The 20626-nt window shown below is 34.2% G+C and overlaps 1 protein-coding gene across 1 annotated transcript in view; it reads left to right on the top strand.

The window, feature by feature from the left end:
- The first annotated feature begins 541 nt into the window (after positions 1–541).
- The window catches only part of LOC137397500 (disintegrin and metalloproteinase domain-containing protein 10-like), a 47369-nt gene continuing 27284 nt past the window's right edge, over positions 542–20626 (top strand). Inside the window, exons 1-13 of the mRNA XM_068083791.1 lie at positions 542–609; positions 1323–1405; positions 2843–3005; positions 3367–3557; positions 4010–4205; positions 6178–6264; positions 6822–6939; positions 7773–7919; positions 14143–14329; positions 16295–16443; positions 16896–17112; positions 18061–18217; positions 20008–20191. Coding sequence (XP_067939892.1) covers positions 542–609; positions 1323–1405; positions 2843–3005; positions 3367–3557; positions 4010–4205; positions 6178–6264; positions 6822–6939; positions 7773–7919; positions 14143–14329; positions 16295–16443; positions 16896–17112; positions 18061–18217; positions 20008–20191 — 1947 coding nt within the window. The remainder of the gene's footprint in view (positions 610–1322; positions 1406–2842; positions 3006–3366; positions 3558–4009; positions 4206–6177; positions 6265–6821; positions 6940–7772; positions 7920–14142; positions 14330–16294; positions 16444–16895; positions 17113–18060; positions 18218–20007; positions 20192–20626) is intronic.

Raw genomic sequence — 20626 nt, 5'->3', positions numbered from 1 at the left:
AGTACGGTAATAATTACTACTGATACAATAATACATTGCCAAACAAACTCTTTAAAATTTTCAAAACATTAAAAATTACAACAGCTGGGGGGCCTGATAAAAACAGCTGGAGGGCCGGATCAGGCCCGCGGGCCTCCATTTGGGCACCTAGGACCTATGCCATATGCTGATCCTTGCTCGAATCGTTATATGTGAGTTTCGTCGTGTTTATTATATCCTTCTTTAACTCTTTGAAAGCCTCATTTTGTTTAGCTTTCCATTCAAACTTCGCTCTTTTACGTGTCAGATCATACAGTGGGGCAGCTTCTGATGACATATTTTCAATAAACCCCTATAATATTGCATTTTTCCAAGAAATGCCTGCGCCTGGAAAATATTTGTTAGAACAGGCATCTCTTCGATAGCTTTTACAGCGTTGTCTGAGGACATTTTCCGTAAGAGTCAATAATGTGTCCTAGGTACTCTACTTCCTCTTTAAAGAACTCACACTCTTCTTGCTCAACTCCAATACCATAATCCTGTAGTTTTATGAGCTTTCCAGATGTTTCCAATCGCTCTCTTCATCTACACCTGTAACAATTACATTGTCCGTGTTAGCAACAACACCAGGTAGGTCTGCAACAAAGCTATTCATATACCCTTGGAATTCTGCTGGGCTTGAGGCAACTCTGAAACACATTCTCTGATACTGGTAAAGTCTGAATGGAGTGTTAATTACACTTTTTTTTTTGCGTTTTCATTCAACACGAGCTCAAACTCAATCGGCCAGATCCATTTTAGAGAAGTGTTTTTCCCATCCCATATAGGTTTATCCACGAGCTCGTCAGTTTTATGAATTGGGTGTTAGCCAACAAGCAATTGTTAGCTAAGTGCATTAAAGTCCCCACCAATTCAAATTTTATTGTTAAGATTTTTTGGGCATACAATAGAAGCTGCCCAACCACTCAAATTGAGCTTCTTGATTACCTTCTCAGCCTCTAGTTTTCCTAGCTCAGCCTTTACATCGTCACACTTACTAAATGCTGTTTCTCTTGCTTTGCTTTGTGAGATTTAGTCTCACAAAAATGTAAAATAATTTTGACCTTACAATGCCCTAAGACTGGCTTGAAAAATTTGCTGTACTTAGCTGTGAGTAGTTGAACTTTGGCATTGAGGTTAGGTGTTACATTACTCACCAATTCTGTAAAATGGCTATCTGTGATAGCACTCAATCCATATTCGGTGAACCCAAATGCACTTGACCAATCGGCTCCGAATAAGTTGGCTTAGACGGACAAGTTAATGATAGTAAGACACATGTTATTTATTGTTTTGTCGTCCAGGGTAACATCAACTCTACATTCACTGATTGTTCCTTTTTTGGAGTATCCAGAGCCATGCAAGTCATTAGATGATGTGATAGCTGGTGAAACTTAAGCTTTATATGTTTCCAAATTTTTCATAGAACATGTTGCTCCAGTGCCCTATTGCATCCATATGCTTTTGTTGTTGATGTGTATGTGTGTTTAACCACGTTCGCCGATCTGTAGAATTGTTAGGTATGTTGTTGACATTGTGCACACTGTGAACAGCTTTCTTACTATAGCTGCATGTAGGTGTATATTTTGCGGTGCCTTCACGCTTGCTTCTAAATTCACACACTGTTTCCGGGTGTCCTAATTTTTGAAAAGAGTTGTAAGTGTATGATTTGTAAGGACAGTTTTACCTAGCATGTTCTGTAAAGCATGCAGGACAACTCTTGAACATAGATCGTCTGTTGAAGAGCTTCGGTCCATTGCGAGGTTGATGCGATACTTGGTTGATGTTTTTCTCAGTTTTTATTGATCTCACTATTTTCTGCCGAAAACAACCAATTGAGCTAAACCCAAATATTTCCTATAATGAAACTTATTGGACTCAAAAAAGGGTATTTAACTCTTTGCTCGAAAAATATCTCCATTATAATGAGCCTATCATTGCCATGATTTATAGTGACTTCTCTCCTACAAGTTCTGCAGGCTTCTTTGGTGAATAAATAGCTTTAGTTAGGCTCATGATTGAAAAGTTTTTTTCAGAGAGCAAAACACAAACTGAACACCGTTTTGGGCATTATTTAGACATATTTGGGGAAAATTGAGCTATACAGCAGTTATCTGAATTATCCAATCTCATGATTTTCTAAACATAATATATTGTTAGAAATTTTTAATAATATACAGCTATACTTTCAATAATATAATATATAACAATGCTGTGTATGATATATAGTATCATTATATATTATTAAAAATTTTAATATGTAGTAACATAATGCTTATTTTGGAAAAATTGTAACACAAAAATACTGAAAAGCTGCTTGTAATGCATACAAAACACAAACACGGACACGGACACTTTCTTAGTCCTGTTGGATATGCTTCTGTTGGATATATTTAGCGAATAATACTAAATGCTTTACTTAAAGTAGGTGAGCTAAAACTTACATTTCTTGGGTATTAGTTTTTAAAACTATTAAGAAGTTGTGTTCTCTATATAAACTTGAAGTCACATGCCCTAATACAAGGTTTGAAGTTATTTCTTTGCATTATGGGTTGATGTTTTGTCCTCTAAAAAAAGGCTTGAAGTTAGGCCTTACAGAGATTCTTAGATTAAAAATAATACAGACCTTTGTTCAACTAACACTCAATAATGCATTTTTAGATGTTTTGACGCTCAAGATTATACAATTGTTGTTTTACTGTCCATAATACCTGGAATTCCTTAGCTTAAACTTACAACTAGCCGATCTTCGATTCATACATAGAAAGAAAGATGAGACACACGCATTGCTCTCTACTAGTCACTATTCTCTTTGTGTATTTAGCCTTCACTCTAGAACATGAGCTCAATCGGTTCATAAGGAGGTTTGAGACCTTAGACTATGATTTAGTTGAGTCTTACAAGCAGCATGAATTTCACAAAAGATCGATAGAAATGGCTGGAGCAGTGAATCAGTCACTGAAGCTAAACGTTCTGGCATTCAACAGGTAAGATGACACGACTCGGTTTTTTCTGATTTGTACAGCTTAGCAGTATTAGCAGCTTTGTACATATTTGCTGACACCGTTTTGAACATTTCGTAGCAATTAATAAATTTTATTGATACAAAAATACATGACTTTTGGTGTGATGTAACATAATTCACTCTATTCTTGTACTGGCTAAGAAAGTGACGCATTGATATGAAGTTTCAGGCATGTTTCAAGGGGTTTAAAACTCAATTTAATTAATATCAGGTAAGGTAACACTGCTAACTCCCAAGTATCGAATGTTCCTACTTCGGAACTCTAGCTTTTGTGAGTGATTTGCTTGATTAAAAACTGCCAAAAGAAGTTAATTATTCTGCAGATCGCTGACTTTGCTGTTGGTGCCAGATACTGCAACATTTGATAAAGAAGCATCAGAAATATTTGACAGTGTAAAAAACAATCTTGACACTTCACACTTGTACCATGGCTCTGTGAAGGGTAAGTCAACACACCTTAATAATGTCTCTGTAAAAGGTAAATCAGCATGCCTTAGTAATGGCTCTGTGAAAGGTAAGTTAGCACACCTTAATAATGGCTCTGTGAAAGGTATATCAGCACACCTTAGTAATGGCTCTGTGAAAGGTAAGTTGGCACATCTTAATAATGGCTCTGTGAAAGGTAAGTCCGTGGACATGTATTGTGGCATCATTCAGGGGAAATAGCTACACCTTCACTATGACTCCGTCCGTTGTACTGAAAAATAAATATAAGTCAATAGGACTGCACTATTCACATTTTATGGCATATGTATTCATAAAACCTTTTCTATTCAAGGTATCAAATCATAAAAAACACCTTACAGAGCTGTTCTAGCAAAAATATCGATGCATAGATGATCACACGGCTCAACTCACCTCTTTTCAATAGAAAGCAAAAACGAATGCCTAAATTCACCATCCAACAACCTATAGTGCTGGACTATTTACAGAAAATGTATGATTGAACAACTCCCGCTATTGTAGGTTACGCAAGGAGTCAAGTATATGGCTTTATAATTGATGGTCTCTTTCAAGGAAAGATAACTTTAACTCCAACAGAAATATTGTACATAGAGAGAAAGGAAAAATATCAGCCGAACTCACCACTGCTTAATGAACCAAAAGTTCACTCTGTGGTTTATAGAGAGAAGGATGTGATAGATGCTCATCAGATCTTACCGTAGGTACTCATGGTGATATAGTATCTGTTTTATTTGATTATATTGACTTGTATCAGAGTAGCCTGATAATATAAGTGGTGCATATAATTACTTAGTGTAGCACTATAAGGTTTATCATTGCGTAGCAAAGTAAAGTTTGAACATATACTATAATACACTAAAAAACCATTGCATACTCATATGCAATCCCATATTGATTCGGAAGATATAACAAATTATAATATATTAGAGCATAATATAATATATAATTACATAATGAAATATTGTATAATACATATATAAAAGATAATATATTATACTATGATATAATATGATTTAACATAATATTTACTATAACAAAAGCCGTGTTCGTCTTTTCGAAGCCGTGTTTAAAGGGTTAGGATAAAAGATTGCTCCATATGGGATTTGAACTCATGGCATTTACCTAGATAGACCAACATTCTCACACCTGCACCTATCAACCAACTTCTGGCACTTCAGAATCATTGTGCAGATAGTTATTATCTGTGATTTATCAGCACTCCTGATGATCTCTCATTATCTCACACTAGACTGCCAGGGTACTAGTATAATATGCTGTCCGAGTCTCTGCAGAGTTAAGAGAATGGCGGTAGTCTAGTGGTCTAGGATGGCTGACCTGCATACACCTGGTTAGGGGTCAATTCTCAACAAAGGTCATTGGTTGTGACTAGATTGACATTCAACCTTCAATTGCTTTCCGTCTCCAGTCTCCATGTCTCCAGTCGTTGAGGTTCCCTTGCTACTGGACTCCGTTATGTCCAGCCGAAATCATAAATACCATTATTTGTGTAACAATGGTCTTTAAAGCTGCAACTTTTACAAATATCTTGTTTTTTATACTTCTGTCTTCTACTAGCTGCTCTACGCAGTAGTTTTATAATTCATAAATCTCAAAAGAGTTCCATTTCTTCATCTCACAAATACAGTTTGTTTTGTTGGATGATATGGTGTTAGACACTTGCTTTAGAAAATCAAATCTGGTCGAATTTTAAGCTAACCAACAAGAGCCAAGTATTGAAAGACTGTTACCCTCAGTATTAAGCAATCAGTTACATTATTGTCTGGCAGTCCCAGCAGGTTGAATTAGAATTTTATACTTGACAGGTTCAATTGAAGAGCATAGCTGGTGACTAGCTTTTTACAACCTTGCAAGTAACCATCAACTTTAGCATGTCAATGTTGTCTATAATTAAGTAAAATTTGACATAGAGCAGCTTACCATATAATTTGCTACATGTTGGATCATATGTTATGAATTTAATATGGCTACCATTTGTGATGTGATATTACTCCACATATGTGTGGGTAGTGAAAGTTCATATGAGCGCTTTTATGCTATACTAGCTGCAAGTCCTGCAATGCCAAGGAGTTCCTTCATATTCAGTTAGATGCCTGCAAGTGGGTATTTAAATGTCTGGTTCCCAGGGAACAGACAGAGTATTCAAGACCAAATATTTCTAGCAACCTGGCAAAAGGCAACTGAAGGGAAAATTTGAGGCAACAAATGTGGAAATGCGTAGCATTTACGCTGGCTAACAGACAGACAAACTTGCACATACAACAGAAAAATGGGATTTATTAATATAAAGCTTTTACATTGATGTCATATGCTATAGGAGCGGTAAAACATTTTTACTAGTTAAGTTAACACTAGTAGCTGGGTAGCTTACTTTTAGAGTTCAGTCGGCTTGTTGGTTAGAATAAGATAAACTCGAGCTTGAAATAAAGTTTAATAATAGCTCAGTTTTTTATTTTTACAACATGATGGCAGCGGAGGCAGCGATTTCCAACTGAACTCACATGCAAATATTAAGTAGGCCAAAAGCACTATATCCTTTAGAAGGTTAAAAATTGTTTTGGTCTCTTTTAAAATAAACTGTGAGCCACTAAAGATATCTTGACACATATCTCGCTGTAGATAAATATGAAGTAACCTTGACCTTGTTTCAGACAGTTGCGAGGATCATGTGGCAACAGCCTCCAGAAGAACATAGACTGGATGAACAAGATGTTGCAGGGGACTAAACATAGACGCAGGTCTGTAGCTCTGGCTGACTAAAAACTCTGATATCTCAAGTGTAAAATGATTAGTTTGTTAAACAACACCGATCTCTATGTCTAGTAGAGATCGGTGTTGTTTCCAGAGCGTTTTTAAAGGCAATTAAAAGCCGATTCACATATAAATAGCTCGATACCTTGTTGTTACACTATAGGCATGCAAGTTATAAATACTTATTAGTTTTTTATGAAGTTTTTGAAAGCTGTAGATCAAGTTAATTTTAATTTCGACTCACTTCATCTGAGCAATAGCTGGGGCTAGTACAGCACAAATTAATAGGGAAGACAACTCTTTGGTTTAATAGTAATTTCAGTTTTTTCGCTACCAGAGCATTTGTAAACATTCAGGAGCTTTCTTCTTGGAAGTGAAAATTGCTGCCAACAGTGCTATTTACTGCCAAAGGCGCTAATCAAAGGTGCTAGCTGCTGCCTAAGGCAGCATTTGCTGCCTCAGGCGCTTGTTGCTGCCGATGGTTAGTTGCAAGCCTTGTTGTCAAGTCCAACACGCTGGCATCAACAAACTTTGTTATACTTAGAATAGTTCGGCACCAAAGAACGAGGAGACAAGCACCCAATGTTGACCCTAAACAAACTTGCGAGATGCAACTCATGTCTGATCCAGAGCTATGGAGGCACTTTGAAGATACAGTTGGAGTGAGTGGCTTTACTTACTGAGTCAGAGTTGGTATGAAATTGCACTTTGCAATTTTGTCAGTTTTAAAAAAATGATACTTTAGACATACGGCTAAAAGACTAGATGCGAGCACAAAATTAGTAGCGACGGTATTTGTTGTCGCGAGAAATTGAACATATGGCAACGTTGTGATTAATCACAACTTCTTGTATAAGACCAATCCGAGCTGCCCCATATTGACCTGATAGAAGCTGCACCTGGTTAGCCAGACAAGGATGCAATAGGCTGCAATTAATTATTATGTCAAATTCTCACCATCCCAGTTTTTCGCAACATGAAATTTAGCCATTATGAATTTTGCACTCATATCATTAGGTTTGTCTGTTGTTGAGATGGCTAACCCCTTTTTTGTTCTAATTGCCTCATTTGCCCATCTCTATGTTCTTTTTCTCGCTTTTGTAAAAAAATTTTTTTAAGTTGTAGAGCTTTAATTATTTAAGTTATAAAATTTCTCCAGCGCTGCTCGTACCTGTAAGTTACCCAGTACCTCCAGTTTCTTTTCTTCACTGTGTGCTCTTCAGCAAAAACTAACTATTATTATCAATTATTATTATCATTATTATTATTGTTAACTATTAATAATGGTAGTTATTGTATACTTCCTTTTTTATGCCTTTGTAATGTAATTTTTCATATTATCCCACTTTTTACTCTTAAAAAACTTTATATATGGTCCTAAAAGTTAGTGTTTATTGAATAGCAAACAAAAACATCTAATTTAATATTTTGCAAAATTAGTACAGAGCAATAAAATAGAGGTTGAGGTAGAACTATGACATCATATTCCTTGCAGAGGAATGAGGTGACAATAAGAAAAGAGATTACAGGAATCTTCCAGTACCTTATCAGAGAACTCAACAATTTTCTGGCTACTTCATTTGTTACTCCGGATGGAACCGAGTCATTCAATGAGTTCAATGTCAAAGTTGTCCGAGTCTTGGTAAGTAACCGCTGTAGCAATATCTCTATGATTCACCAAAGGTTTCAGATAAGACATCCCACCCAGAAATGCTCTGTGTTTTTTTGTTATGACATACCATACCAATTTAGGTTTGCTTCTTTTTATGATTTTAGTTTAAATTATGATTAATTTATAATTTAACCTGAAATTATTCAACTATTAAATTTATTTATTAATTTAATAATTAATTTTATGATTACATTAAAACTCAATCATCATATTAAGCAATGATACGAAGAATATGAATTGGCTGATTTTTTTACTCTGTCAATGTTAGATACCGCAATAATAAAAAGTTGCTGTATCGTAAAATAAATGATAATAGTTCATTATCGATAATATAAGTAACAACTGTTCCTTAAATACATGCCAATTGTTGAGAAAATATGATCTAATAATCAATGTATCAATATTTTAAAACTTGCCAGATGCTGCCGTAAATTTTCATAGCTCAACGATTGGCTGACAGCTCAACTAATCATTTTCATTCACGAATTGCTACTGGTTTGCCAGTCAATTGAGTTCTCTGATTAAATACTGATTGCTTAAATAGATACCTCTTTGCACATTAACGGAAAAGATGGTACCATAACTCCAACAAAAAATTTTGTGTTTTCAATGTTTTTGTTAGGGAGGAATATTACGCTATTATTTAAAAAGTATGTGCACGTAAAAAGTACAAAACTCCAGTTTTACTGGTGTTTCATTGCTATCTAAGTAATTCAAGTACAGGCGCGTCCATGTAAGCACATATAAGTACAGTTAAGTACATCAAGTACATTAAAGTAATTGAAGTACATTTAAGAACATTGGCCTTACTTTTAACAATTTGCTCAAAATAATACTCCACCTCCTTCAGATTATCATACAATTTTCTGTCCTGACAGCAAATGTGCATTATTAGTTTGATGCTAAAAACATTATATTTCAAAAAAGAATTCATGATGTCTTGAACTTTCACATGCACAAGCTTAATCTTGTGCTAAAGTTCCACTAAACTTGTACAAAGACGATGACATATTACTACGGTGATGGATGAAATCTTCAAGATTTTACTTGTTTTCCTTGATACATAATGCCTTACCAATCTATACACGTATATATACTAGAAATTCCACTGTCATACAGCCCACGACCAAAGTAATAACGGAAAAAAGAAATGGTACTGTTGGTTGTTGAAAAAGTAGTTCTCAGCAGGAATTGACAGAGTATAATGTAAATGAGACTTGTTTGAGATGATATAAAATAAATTTGAGGGAGCACGACTCTAAAAAGGCGCAACAGAAATAACAGAAATGTAACAGAAATAAATATTAATAAAATAAATATTCAACTATCTCAAACTTATGTTTTACAATAATAGAATAAATATTAATTCAAGCAGTAGACCTAACCTACTGTACGTAATTTAAATAACAACAGCAATAATGAAATATGTTTATTAAACCTCTTATTATATTGAAATGCAATATTAAAAGTAAAATGGCAAGCTGCCGTGTAATACACAATTTGAAAGTTGGTTGTTGGTTAAAATAAATATTAATTCAAGCTGTAGACCTAAGCTACTGTACGTAATTTAACTAACAACAGCAATAATGAAATATGTTTATTATAGCTCTGAAATGCAATATTACAAGTAAAATATATTGTAATATACAGTTTGAAAGTTGGTTGTGTTGAATGCAAAACAGTTTTGACAACAATATGTAACAGAAATAAATATTAACAAAATAAATAATTAACTATCTCAAACTTATGTTTTACAATAATAAAATAAATATTAATTCAAGCTATAGACCTAACCTACTGTACGTAATTTAACTAACAACAACAATGCCAACAATAAAGAAATATGTTTATTATATCTCTGAAATGCAATATTAAAAGTTAAACGGCAAACTGATGTGTAATATACAGTTTGAAAGTTGGTTGTGTTTTGATGAATGTAGAATGGTTTTGACAGCGATATGTAACAGAGAGCAAGCGTTGGCATTTACGCGTCTGGAAGTTTTATGCAAACTGGAGTGAAATAAAGAAATATTCTTGTCATAAAAGGGCGTTGTAGTAACGCCCTACCTTGTAGATAAGATGTAAAGAAATCTGGCTGTTGTTCTAGATAATTTGAAAACCCTTCGGTAATTGGACAAAAACGTAGGCTGATAAACTGTGTACCACATTTTCGTACCTGTAAATCGGTCTACGCCTCAAACAGTAGACAAACAGTACACAGTAAACAGTTCTACTATCTGTCGCACGGCTTTATTGGCGTTTCGTAGGTCGGTCGAAACTATTAATAAACCAAGCTGTTCAAGCGTTTTGTGGCGATTTGTGGCAAGACTTTATCGTTCTATTCTCTGTCGCTCGGCGTTTCATATTCCAGTCTTAACTTTTATTAAACGAAGCCTTTCAAGCGTTTTGTGACGATTTTCGTCCTAATAAATATGTCTATTTATGTATAATCCGATCAGATGGGTTAGTTTTAGGAATTTGCGGTAACCTTTCAAAGGCTTGGTAACATATTTAAATAGGTTTATATGCGTTTTGTATCATTATTATACTTAAACGACTTTACTGAAAAATAGTTAAATTTGTTGATAGGATTTCGTTGCAAGGGTTTGGTGACGGCCGTTAACGGATAATTTTTTGGAAGTTGTGTGCACATGTGCATTTATCATAATTCTCCCAACCAATCGTTTCACTCTTGTTTGGTCGTGGGATAATATGTAACTAATTGCTATACTATAATAGTATATATGGTATAATTAATATAAATAGTGCATTGTATTAAAATATAAGTGATTAAAATAATTGTATAAACTATCTATCAGTTGTATAACTAATACAATATATAACTAATACAATATATAACTAATACAACTGATAAATAGTTTTTACCTGATCATTTTTGCAGCGCTTGTAAGTGATAGTAGAAGTAGGCCCTACTACGACTGTTACTACTAATAGTATAGTAGTAGCGATCTATATTAGTAAATCTTGCTTTATCATTATGTATGTCTGTCTGTGTGTCTGTGTCCATTAGTTCACTTTTTGGCAGATTTCATCCTAATATCACACTCATATTCTCCGCTTCTTCAACTAAGGTGCTAAAATATTTGGTTTTGAAACTTTGCTTGGTTCCTGAGAAATAGCCTTGTCTGCAAACAATCTGATTGAATCATCAACTGGCTTACCGTTATCCTGTTTACTTACAGCAAGCCTGAAGGCAATATATTAGTTAAGGTAGTAGAGTCTCGGTTTACGGAGTTGAATATCACTAGTTCAATTTCTGTGCACAGCAATCCTTTACGATGCACTTAAATTGTGGCCTAAATTATTTGCGATGTTTTGAAACAAGATTACGAGATCATAGTTTTATGATTGCAAATAATCCACTGCTTCCGGCTTTGCTGAATAATCTCTACTATAATAAGAGCCATGTTCTGTGTCGTTAAAGTACTCTCATATAAGGGAGGAGTTGTAAGAGCAGATGACCAGAGTTTCATGTGTTTTTTACGACTTATTTAATGTGAAAAAGTAGGTCCACTTCAAGTGATGCCAGACTCAATTGGCAATCTTGGAAATTTGATTTTCCATAAAAGTGTGTCACGATTTATCAGATTAGAAACTCGAGATTAGAGAAATTAGAAAACGGAAACATTTTGTAATCTATCTGATTAAAATTGTCTTCCGCATGCATTATGGACATTTGCCCTCAATAAAAGTGTTCATGGATTCTTGGCATGAATGAATCATCTAGTAATTTGCATTGAATATTAATAATGAATGTTGCATTGAATATTAACATGCGTGCTGCGGGCCTTTGGACTGAGAATAAAAGAAATCCTGGGCTAAACAGTACTTACTGCTAGCATATCATATACACAGGCAACACTGCTAATCTTTAGACAGGACTTGAGCACAGATATAGATGAAGTTGTTTTGGTTTTTCACATGATAATAATATTACCATACAGTAATAATGCACAGTGTATTTTAGATGATTTTTCAATGTAGTATTGCAATTGTCCTACGATGTAATCTATTTATATATTGCTCAAAATTTGTCGTCGTTGTATATATCCAGCTAGGTATAGTTATTAAAATCTTGGAATAAAGAATCCGTATCACAGAAAATTTAATCTCGGAACCTCCTGTACGGCAGACCGATGGCCTACCAGTTTAGCCACAAGATCTTGATAGATTGCTAGACAATATATGTCGCTATATGGCAACAACTACGCTAAGCTTTCGGTCACGGCGCAAAGTCATGAGAATCCATAGCTCTTATTAATGAGCTTACTCCAATTATCCATTGGCAATGGGCCAGGCTAATGGCAAGTGGCAGGCAACTCTCATTATTTGTTATTGTTTATAAACTGATTTTTAATACTCGGCCAACGCAGGGTAGCACAGCTAGTCTATATATAAATCTCAGTGCTTGTTTATTGTTAAACCATGTGTCCACTTATAGCATTTGAAATCTAGCAATAAAAATCTACATGGCACTGGATTTGATCTCAGGACCTCCAGAACATAACCACTAAGCTACATGGATTACAATGGAGTTATTAGGGAATAGTCATTACATTGGTTAAGATATGCATGCTTAAAGCGCTTCCTTGGGGTTAATAACTAGCACTGAACTGTTGCGCGTAATGATTGTTGACCTGGCCCAAAACACTAGTATTGTTTTAGTAAATATTTTAGTAAAGATCTAGCTTTACAGGTAAGTCACTCAAAATCATTACGTAATTATTCCATTACTCGTGCAACGCCGGGTATTCAACGGGTAATATTATAACATACAATAATGGTGTTACAATTGTGTTGCTTGGAACAAATGTTGGCTCAGATTGCTTTAAGAAGTAAAAGTAAAACCTTTTATATACTATGCTTACTACAAAAATGACAGAAGTGTTAGATAACATAATAACATTATCAAAATAAATAGCATATTATTACAGGTTTGCAAAGGTTTTAATAAAACAAAATCAAGGACAGTTTCATTTGAAAGTGAATTAAAACATTTTATATGTTATACCAGTTGGTGATATTTTAAAAGCTGTAGTCACATGAATAGCCTATATCTATATGTAAAGTTGTAGTCACATGAATAGCCTATATCTATATGTAAAGTTGTAGTCACACGAATAGCCTATATCTATATGTACAGTTGTAGTCACACGAATAGCCTATATCCATATGTAAAGTTGTAGTCACACGAATAGCCTATATCTATATGTACAGTTGTAGTCACATGAATAGCCTATATCTATATGTAAAGTTGTTGTCACATGAATAGCCTATATCTATATGTAAAGTTGTAGTCACATGAATAGCCTATATCTGCAATGTATATGTAAAGTTGTAGTCACATGAATAGCCTATATCTATATGTAAAGTTGTAGTCACATGAATAGCCTATATCTATATGTAAAGTTGTTGTCACATGAATAGCCTATATCTATATGTAAAGTTGTAGTCACATGAATAGCCTATATCTACAATGTATATGTAAAGTTGGAGTCACACGAATAGCCTTTATCTATATGTACAGTTGTAGTCACATGAATAGCCTATATCTATATGTACAGTTGTAGTCACATGAATAGCCTATATCTATATGTAAAGTGGTAGTCACATGAATAGCCTATGTCTATATGTAAAGTTGTAGTCACACGAATAGCCTATATCTATATGTAAAGTTGTAGTCACATGAATAGCCTATATCTATATGTAAAGTTGGAGTCACATGAATAGCCTATATCTATATGTAAAGTTGTAGTCACATGAATAGCCTATATCTATATGTAAAGTTATAGTCACATGAATAGCCTATATCTATATGTACAGTTGTAGTCACATGAATAGCCTATATCTATATGTAAAATTGTAGTCACATGAATAGCCTATATCTATATGTAAAGTTGTAATCACATGAATAGCCTATATCTATATGTAAAGTTGTTGTCACATGAATAGCCTATATCTATATGTAAAGTTGTACTCACATGAATAGCCTATATCTATATGTAAACCGATGCAAAGGTGAAACAATACTATTACCTGCGAGTAAGCTGTTTCGTTTTAAACCCATTTTGTTAGACATAGGTCAAGGTCTTCTACTGTGTTTATTGGTTCATACGTTTATTTTTGTAGCACTTTTTTGCGATCAAAACAATCAATCTTGTTACTCTTGTAGATTAACAGCAGTGCATCATGCGCTCGTGAGAGATATGGACTGTGCACTGTTGGGGTGGATGCATCTAACACCCTCAACCTATTCAGTGATATCCCAGGCCTTGGGGATTTCTGCCATTCTCATCTGCTTACTTATCGCAACTATGACGACGCAACAGTTGGCCTTGCCTGGGTTGGAGCACCTGGACGTTAGTATTCTTATACCGCAGCATTCAACCTTAACCTTGATATAGAATTAGATGCAAGTATTAAATTGGGTTTTGCATGCAATCTACTTTTAAAAAACATGAAAAGCATTTTTATTTTACTTTTGAACAATTAAAATTTTTTAAAGTTTAGAAAATCTAATTTTTAAGTCATGTTCATCATCAGTTCACTGTTTAAAAAAACATTCTTCATAAATGAAAGATTTGCTCGGATGATACAGATATTTATAAATGGCATTTTAGAATTTTACGCTTGTTCCTTGTTTCACAGCATTCACAATTTTACTGTTTTAAAAATTTATCACTTATTTATCCCTTATATCTTTGCACACCAGTTTATGGTATATGCCGATACTCGAAAACAGTCCTAAAACAGTAAATTTATGAAAAGAATTGCCTATAAGCCCACCGTACAAATCATAACACTGTACGCATCTATCTCAGCAAATGCTTGCAAAAAAGAGTTAATGAAAATGATAAACATTATTGTTATGTTTTATTTGTATTAATAACAGTAAATCTTTTTCAACTGCGCTAGCGGTACTATTAATGCAAATAAACTGCATGTATAGTTGTATGTAGTGTACGTAAATGCAACGATTAGGCGTATGAACAGCCAATCACAGACTGTTATTACTGTCCTTGTGTAGTATTATCAACCGAACACTGCTTCGCGTGTGTGCATGCACGCTCTTATTGTGAGAACAAATGCTGGACAAAAAAGACGAAATGTGATGGCTTCATGTCATTTTTTAAGGCACCTTCACATGCGAGTTTTTTTCAAGTGCTCTCGGTAGGATATTAAACAAACTGTAAGTAACAGGCTACTAGCCGTATGCTTAGCATAATATTAGCTGTAGTTGTAGTTGATAAAATCAAGTTAGCATGATGTCATTTAGAGTGTGATCAAAGCTATGCACGTATGAACTGACCCCTTAGTTAGGTAACCCTTATTAGTTGTATGCTTCTTTATATGCGAGTATCTTTTTTATACTGCAAATTCTTTTAATTTTGCTATATCGTTGATATTTAAAAAAAATATTACAATTTCATTTCTTATTATAGTTTAGGACACATTTAGTTAGTAATTTTGAAATGAAACATCGTACTCAGCACGGACCACTGGTTTTGTTTGAGATTTAATAGCTCAGTTGTTAGATGTTTTAAAATTTTTATGAAGTATTAAATATATCGAATATCGAATCAAATATTGTATTGGCTTTATTTTTGTGACGCTGTCATAATGAATAGCTGTTTGTTTAAATATATAGATCATGTCGTTGTGTAAATAAGCTTTTCAACTCTTCTGATATTTTCTAGAGTGATGGTCTTGATGATGCAAATTTAAAAAGATTAGCAAAACAAAATAATCTAAAAATTTTACCAGATACTGGGAAAAACCTTTTTTTTCAAGATGGAAAATCTATTTTTGACTACAGTAGCCTATTCTCACAGATGCTCTTATTACATGTTTAGTGCAATATATCTGTTTAGATTAATCTCAGTATTTGTTGTCTGTTCGTGTGTCCAGTTATAGCGATTAAAGTGTAAGAAGGAAACATCTGCTTCACGCTGTATTTGAACTTGGGATTACTAATTTTGCACACAGGCGAGCTAACACTATACTACTACTAATTTTCCCTTACCATACTGTTGATTACTACTAGTACGCTTGAAGATCATGATTGTGTGAGAGATTATGAGGCATAACATAACGATTATAAGCACAATTATAAGCACAAACTGGTTTCAGACTGATTGACAGGGTTCTTATTATAGTAAAGATTTAGACTAGCTTAAGTTACTAGCGTAAGGTACTCAAGTTCTCAAACTCTCTTTCTTATGCAATCAACTTTAGACAACTCTCTGACATGTTTGCGACAGCACTTTATTATTTTCTTTTGTAATAGAATGCTGCCGATTGTGTAAGATTGAATCATGTTACAGTTTCCACTGGAGTGTGCAGCAAACCTTCCTCTAATGGTCTTTCTCATAATACGGGTTTTACGACTATGCTGAGCTTTGGTAAAACGCTTCCAGTAACAACTGTGCGATTTGTTTTTGCGCACGAGTTTGGACACAATCTAGGATCACCGGTAAGAGAATTAACCTGCTTTGTACAACTAAATGTAAAAAGCTAGATGACTAGGTAAAAAACTGGTGAAAAACTAAATTTCACATTTTTTGTCTTTAAGAGTTTAACCTCGACTTTATTAATGTAAAAAGCCATTTTTCATTATTAAAATTTAAAAAAAGATCAAATATGAGTTTTAAGGAGCAATTAGTGTCAATAATTTTTCAATTTTTAACACTGGATTGCCCTAGTTATAAGAGATGTGGTATGGGTGAGATGGTCAGTTTCACAAAAGTAGAGTTTGGCTGAAGTTTGAGATGCAAATTCACAACTGTAGGACTAGAGTTTTGCTGAATGCCTTTCAACCGTGTTCGCGTGACCAGATAAAATCTAAAGAGTTGTCCACACCAACTTTTAACCTCTGTTCTATTACTTGTGTTGTTTCCATAGATACATATTAGTTTGATGTTTTAGCATGACCCCGGTGATTCGACAGAGTGCTCTCCTGCAAGCAGCGGGTCAGCAAATAAAGGCCAAGGAAACTTCATCATGTATCCTCATACTTCATCAGGAATTTTACCTAACAACTTTAAATGGTCGCCCTGCACCAAACGCTCGATTGCGACAATCATCAGCGATAGGAAAAAAGTACGACCAGATTGCTTGAAAGGCAAGTTTGTGGTTGCTTCTGGTAAAGTTGGATTCTTTGTACCTGACTTTATGTTCATCAGTGCTTGTACATTCACTAGTACTGTACATTCACTAGTACTATACCTTCACTAGTACTATACATTTGCTAGTACTATACATTCACTAGTACTATACATTCACTAGTACTATACATTCACTAGTACTATATATTCACTAGTACTATATATTCACTAATACTATACATTCACTAGTACTATACATTCACTAGTACTGTATATTCACTAGTACTATACATTCAATAGTGCTGTATATTTACTAGTGCTATACATTCACTAGTACTATACATTCACTAGTACTATACATTCACTAGTACTATACATTCACTAGTACTATACATTCACTAGTACCATACATTCACTAGTACTACACATTCACTAGTACTATACATTCACTAATACTATATATTAACTAGTACTATACATTCACTAGTACTATACATTCACTAGTACTATACATTCACTAGTACTATATATCCACTAGTACTATAAATTCACTAGTACTAGTGCCATCACTTAAGATAACTTTTTAAATATCAGTTTGCTTGTTGCTATACAATCACGACAGTTATACTAATATGTTTTAAAAAAACACTAATACGCTGACCCAAATGCTGACGCTAGTGGAAAGATGTAGTAAAAACGTCAACACCAGACCTTGATCAGTTTTGCCACCTATTCACTATATTCTATCGCTAATTGTATCAGTAGGTTTAGAATCTCATGTTTTCCTTTTAAATACTTTGTTAATCCTTTATAAAGTCTAAATTAGAACCTTCTTTCACATTTTTTTCATATTGTTTAATGATTTATCTGAAACAAAGTTAAAATTTCTGGTTCGGTGTTATTGGAAAATGTAGAAGTTTCAAAATGTTATCGAACTGCATCTCAAATTACTCTTTCTCTAACTCTCTTGCACCTTTACAATTTAGAACGACAAAGTGCCTTCTGCGGCAACAATGTGAAGGAGGATGGAGAGGAGTGCGACTGTGGGTTTACACAGGATTGTACAGACTGCTGCAAGTGCTGCTTTGGACGAGGTGTTCAGTCCAGCAATATGTGTACCCTCAAGCCAAACATGGCATGCGAGTGAGTCTCATTTACTAAGTTTTCTAAGGTAAGGGAATTTCCCAGGTTATATTATGATAGGTTTTATAGATAGCCAGGATCATGGTTAAGTTCAGTTAAGTTACTAAGTTTTTATGCAGTGATAGTGTACTGATACCAGGATGTGCCAGTACCGAAGCGATACACTGGTCCGACAAGCAGAACATGTTTGCATAGAGTGCGATAGCAGAGCGATGGTTGTGCGATGCCTTATGTCAAGGCATGTCTGCATATGAAGTAGCGGGAATGTAAGAAGGATGCACATGTGCGACAATGTTGGTCGCCGTTTTTATGGCACAAAAATCGCAACTCGCATGGATGTTTTTATTCCACACAGTGATTTTTAGGAACTAGCTTTTTAATTGCATATAAAATTTAGCATAAATTCTAATTTTTAATATGAGTAAAACACATTTCAACTTTTTTTGACAAGAAACAATAACACTAGGTGTTTGGCATTTTCAACTTAAAATCGATAAGTTGCTTCCCCATTGCTTTGCTGAACTCCTACAACTGACGAGGGCAATATCGCACTCCCATGCTTAGAATGAAACAAAAAAGCTCAAAATTTTATAAAAAAACAGACATATGTGCAATATATGCAAACACTAGCTGTGCAACCCAGTGTTTCCTGGGTAATAAAAAAATCTTTGGTCAGAAAATTTATTTCTTTTTAACATATAACAACATTTGCCATTCTAACTTTCAAACTACATATTATGAGAAAATTTTCTTGTGTAATTGAAATAAATTAAGAGAGAAAATAAAAACAACTGTAAATGTTTTCCAACTTTGTCAAACAACTTTTAAACTTCATATCATGAGGAAAATATTTCGTGCAGGTAAAATACATTAAAGAAAAAAAGACCATAAAAAGGCCACAATAACATTGTCCGCGTAAGAACAATTGACCTTGACCCCGGATACAGTAATTGAACTTTACGAAAAATATTTCTTAACAGGGGCGTCGTAACGCATGGCCGCATCGGTAAAATAATCAGCGTGCGCTATAGCTATAGTTGAAATGACACACATATCTACATACTTTGAGAAATATGTATATAGATGTATGTTATTAAAAGGCATTCTAAAAGTTTAACGTTTTGACATCTAAAAGCAAAATATAACAAAAATTTGCTTTATGATGTTTGACCGTTTTTCTGGGCACTTCTTTGCTATCATCTGATTAAAACGTGTTTCTTTGTGGGTGAGTGCACAGATCATTTTTGGGCATCATAATATTCATTTTTGAAGTATAGAAGAGGTGAAATTTGATTTCTGCACCTCCGCGAACAACAAAAGCTTGCACCCCTTAGGCGGGTTATGGTTTGAGTCAATGCAACTAGCTTGAACCAACCTATTTTTTAATGGCTAGTAGGTATGAACAATAGTCGTAAGAATAATCTATCAATAGGTGCATTAAAGGCGAATTCAAGAATTATCCTACCTTTTAACTCTGGCCAACCTCTCTTTTTACCTAAAGAATAAACTTTTTTTAACCAAAATTGTTTTTGGAAATCTTACATACGTGTTTTACTACTACAAAAATACTTTCTCTGACTAAAAATAAAATACGGTTGTTTGCACACGGGATGACAACTCTCTTAAAAATGCAAATACCTCTAATTGGAAAACCCTGGGCTAGTGTTTATATTGTTTATCATTCTAGCTTTACTTGCGGAGTTTATTCTGATCAAGATTATACAATATAATTGAGGTACTCTGTTCAACGGAAAACACACACAATATTCAAAATGTTTTCTTTTTGACAGCCCATCTCAAGGTCCGTGCTGCACAACGAACTGTGAATATGCTGCAGCCAATAGAATCTGCAGCGAGGAGACAGAGTGTACCGGTAGCGCTGTCTGCACCGGTACCAACTCCACATGTCCCGCAGGTACCCCCATCAATGAAAAGAAACTTTGCAATGAAAACACTCAGATCTGTAAGAGTGGAGTAAGTTTGATTTATTCAGACTTTACTGTTTATAATTTATTGTTTATAATTTATTGTTTATAATTTACTGTTTATAATTTATTGTTTATAATTTACTGTTTATAATTTATTGTTTATAATTTACTGTTTATAATTTATTGTTTATAATTTATTGTTTATAATTTACTGTTTATAATTTATTGTTTATAATTTACTGTTTATAATTTATTGTTTATAAAGACATTTGTAATGTAACATCATTACAAGTCTTTTCTCAAAGCTTTTTATTAGATTGTAAAAAACTTTAAAATGATATATCGGCAATGAGCTTTTGCTTTTGTGAATAATTAAAACTAGTATGGTGACATTCCCGTGTGCTGTGAGAGATCATCAGAGTAATGAGTATGTGCATAGTTATGTCACAATGTGGCAAGGTGGCTGGGTTGCGCAGTGGTT

This window comes from Watersipora subatra, chromosome 5 (assembly GCF_963576615.1).
Source record: "Watersipora subatra chromosome 5, tzWatSuba1.1, whole genome shotgun sequence".
Classification (NCBI taxonomy): domain Eukaryota; kingdom Metazoa; phylum Bryozoa; class Gymnolaemata; order Cheilostomatida; family Watersiporidae; genus Watersipora; species Watersipora subatra.
The sequence above is the reverse complement of the archived record's forward strand: the minus strand, read 5'-3'. Positions and strand labels throughout refer to the sequence as shown.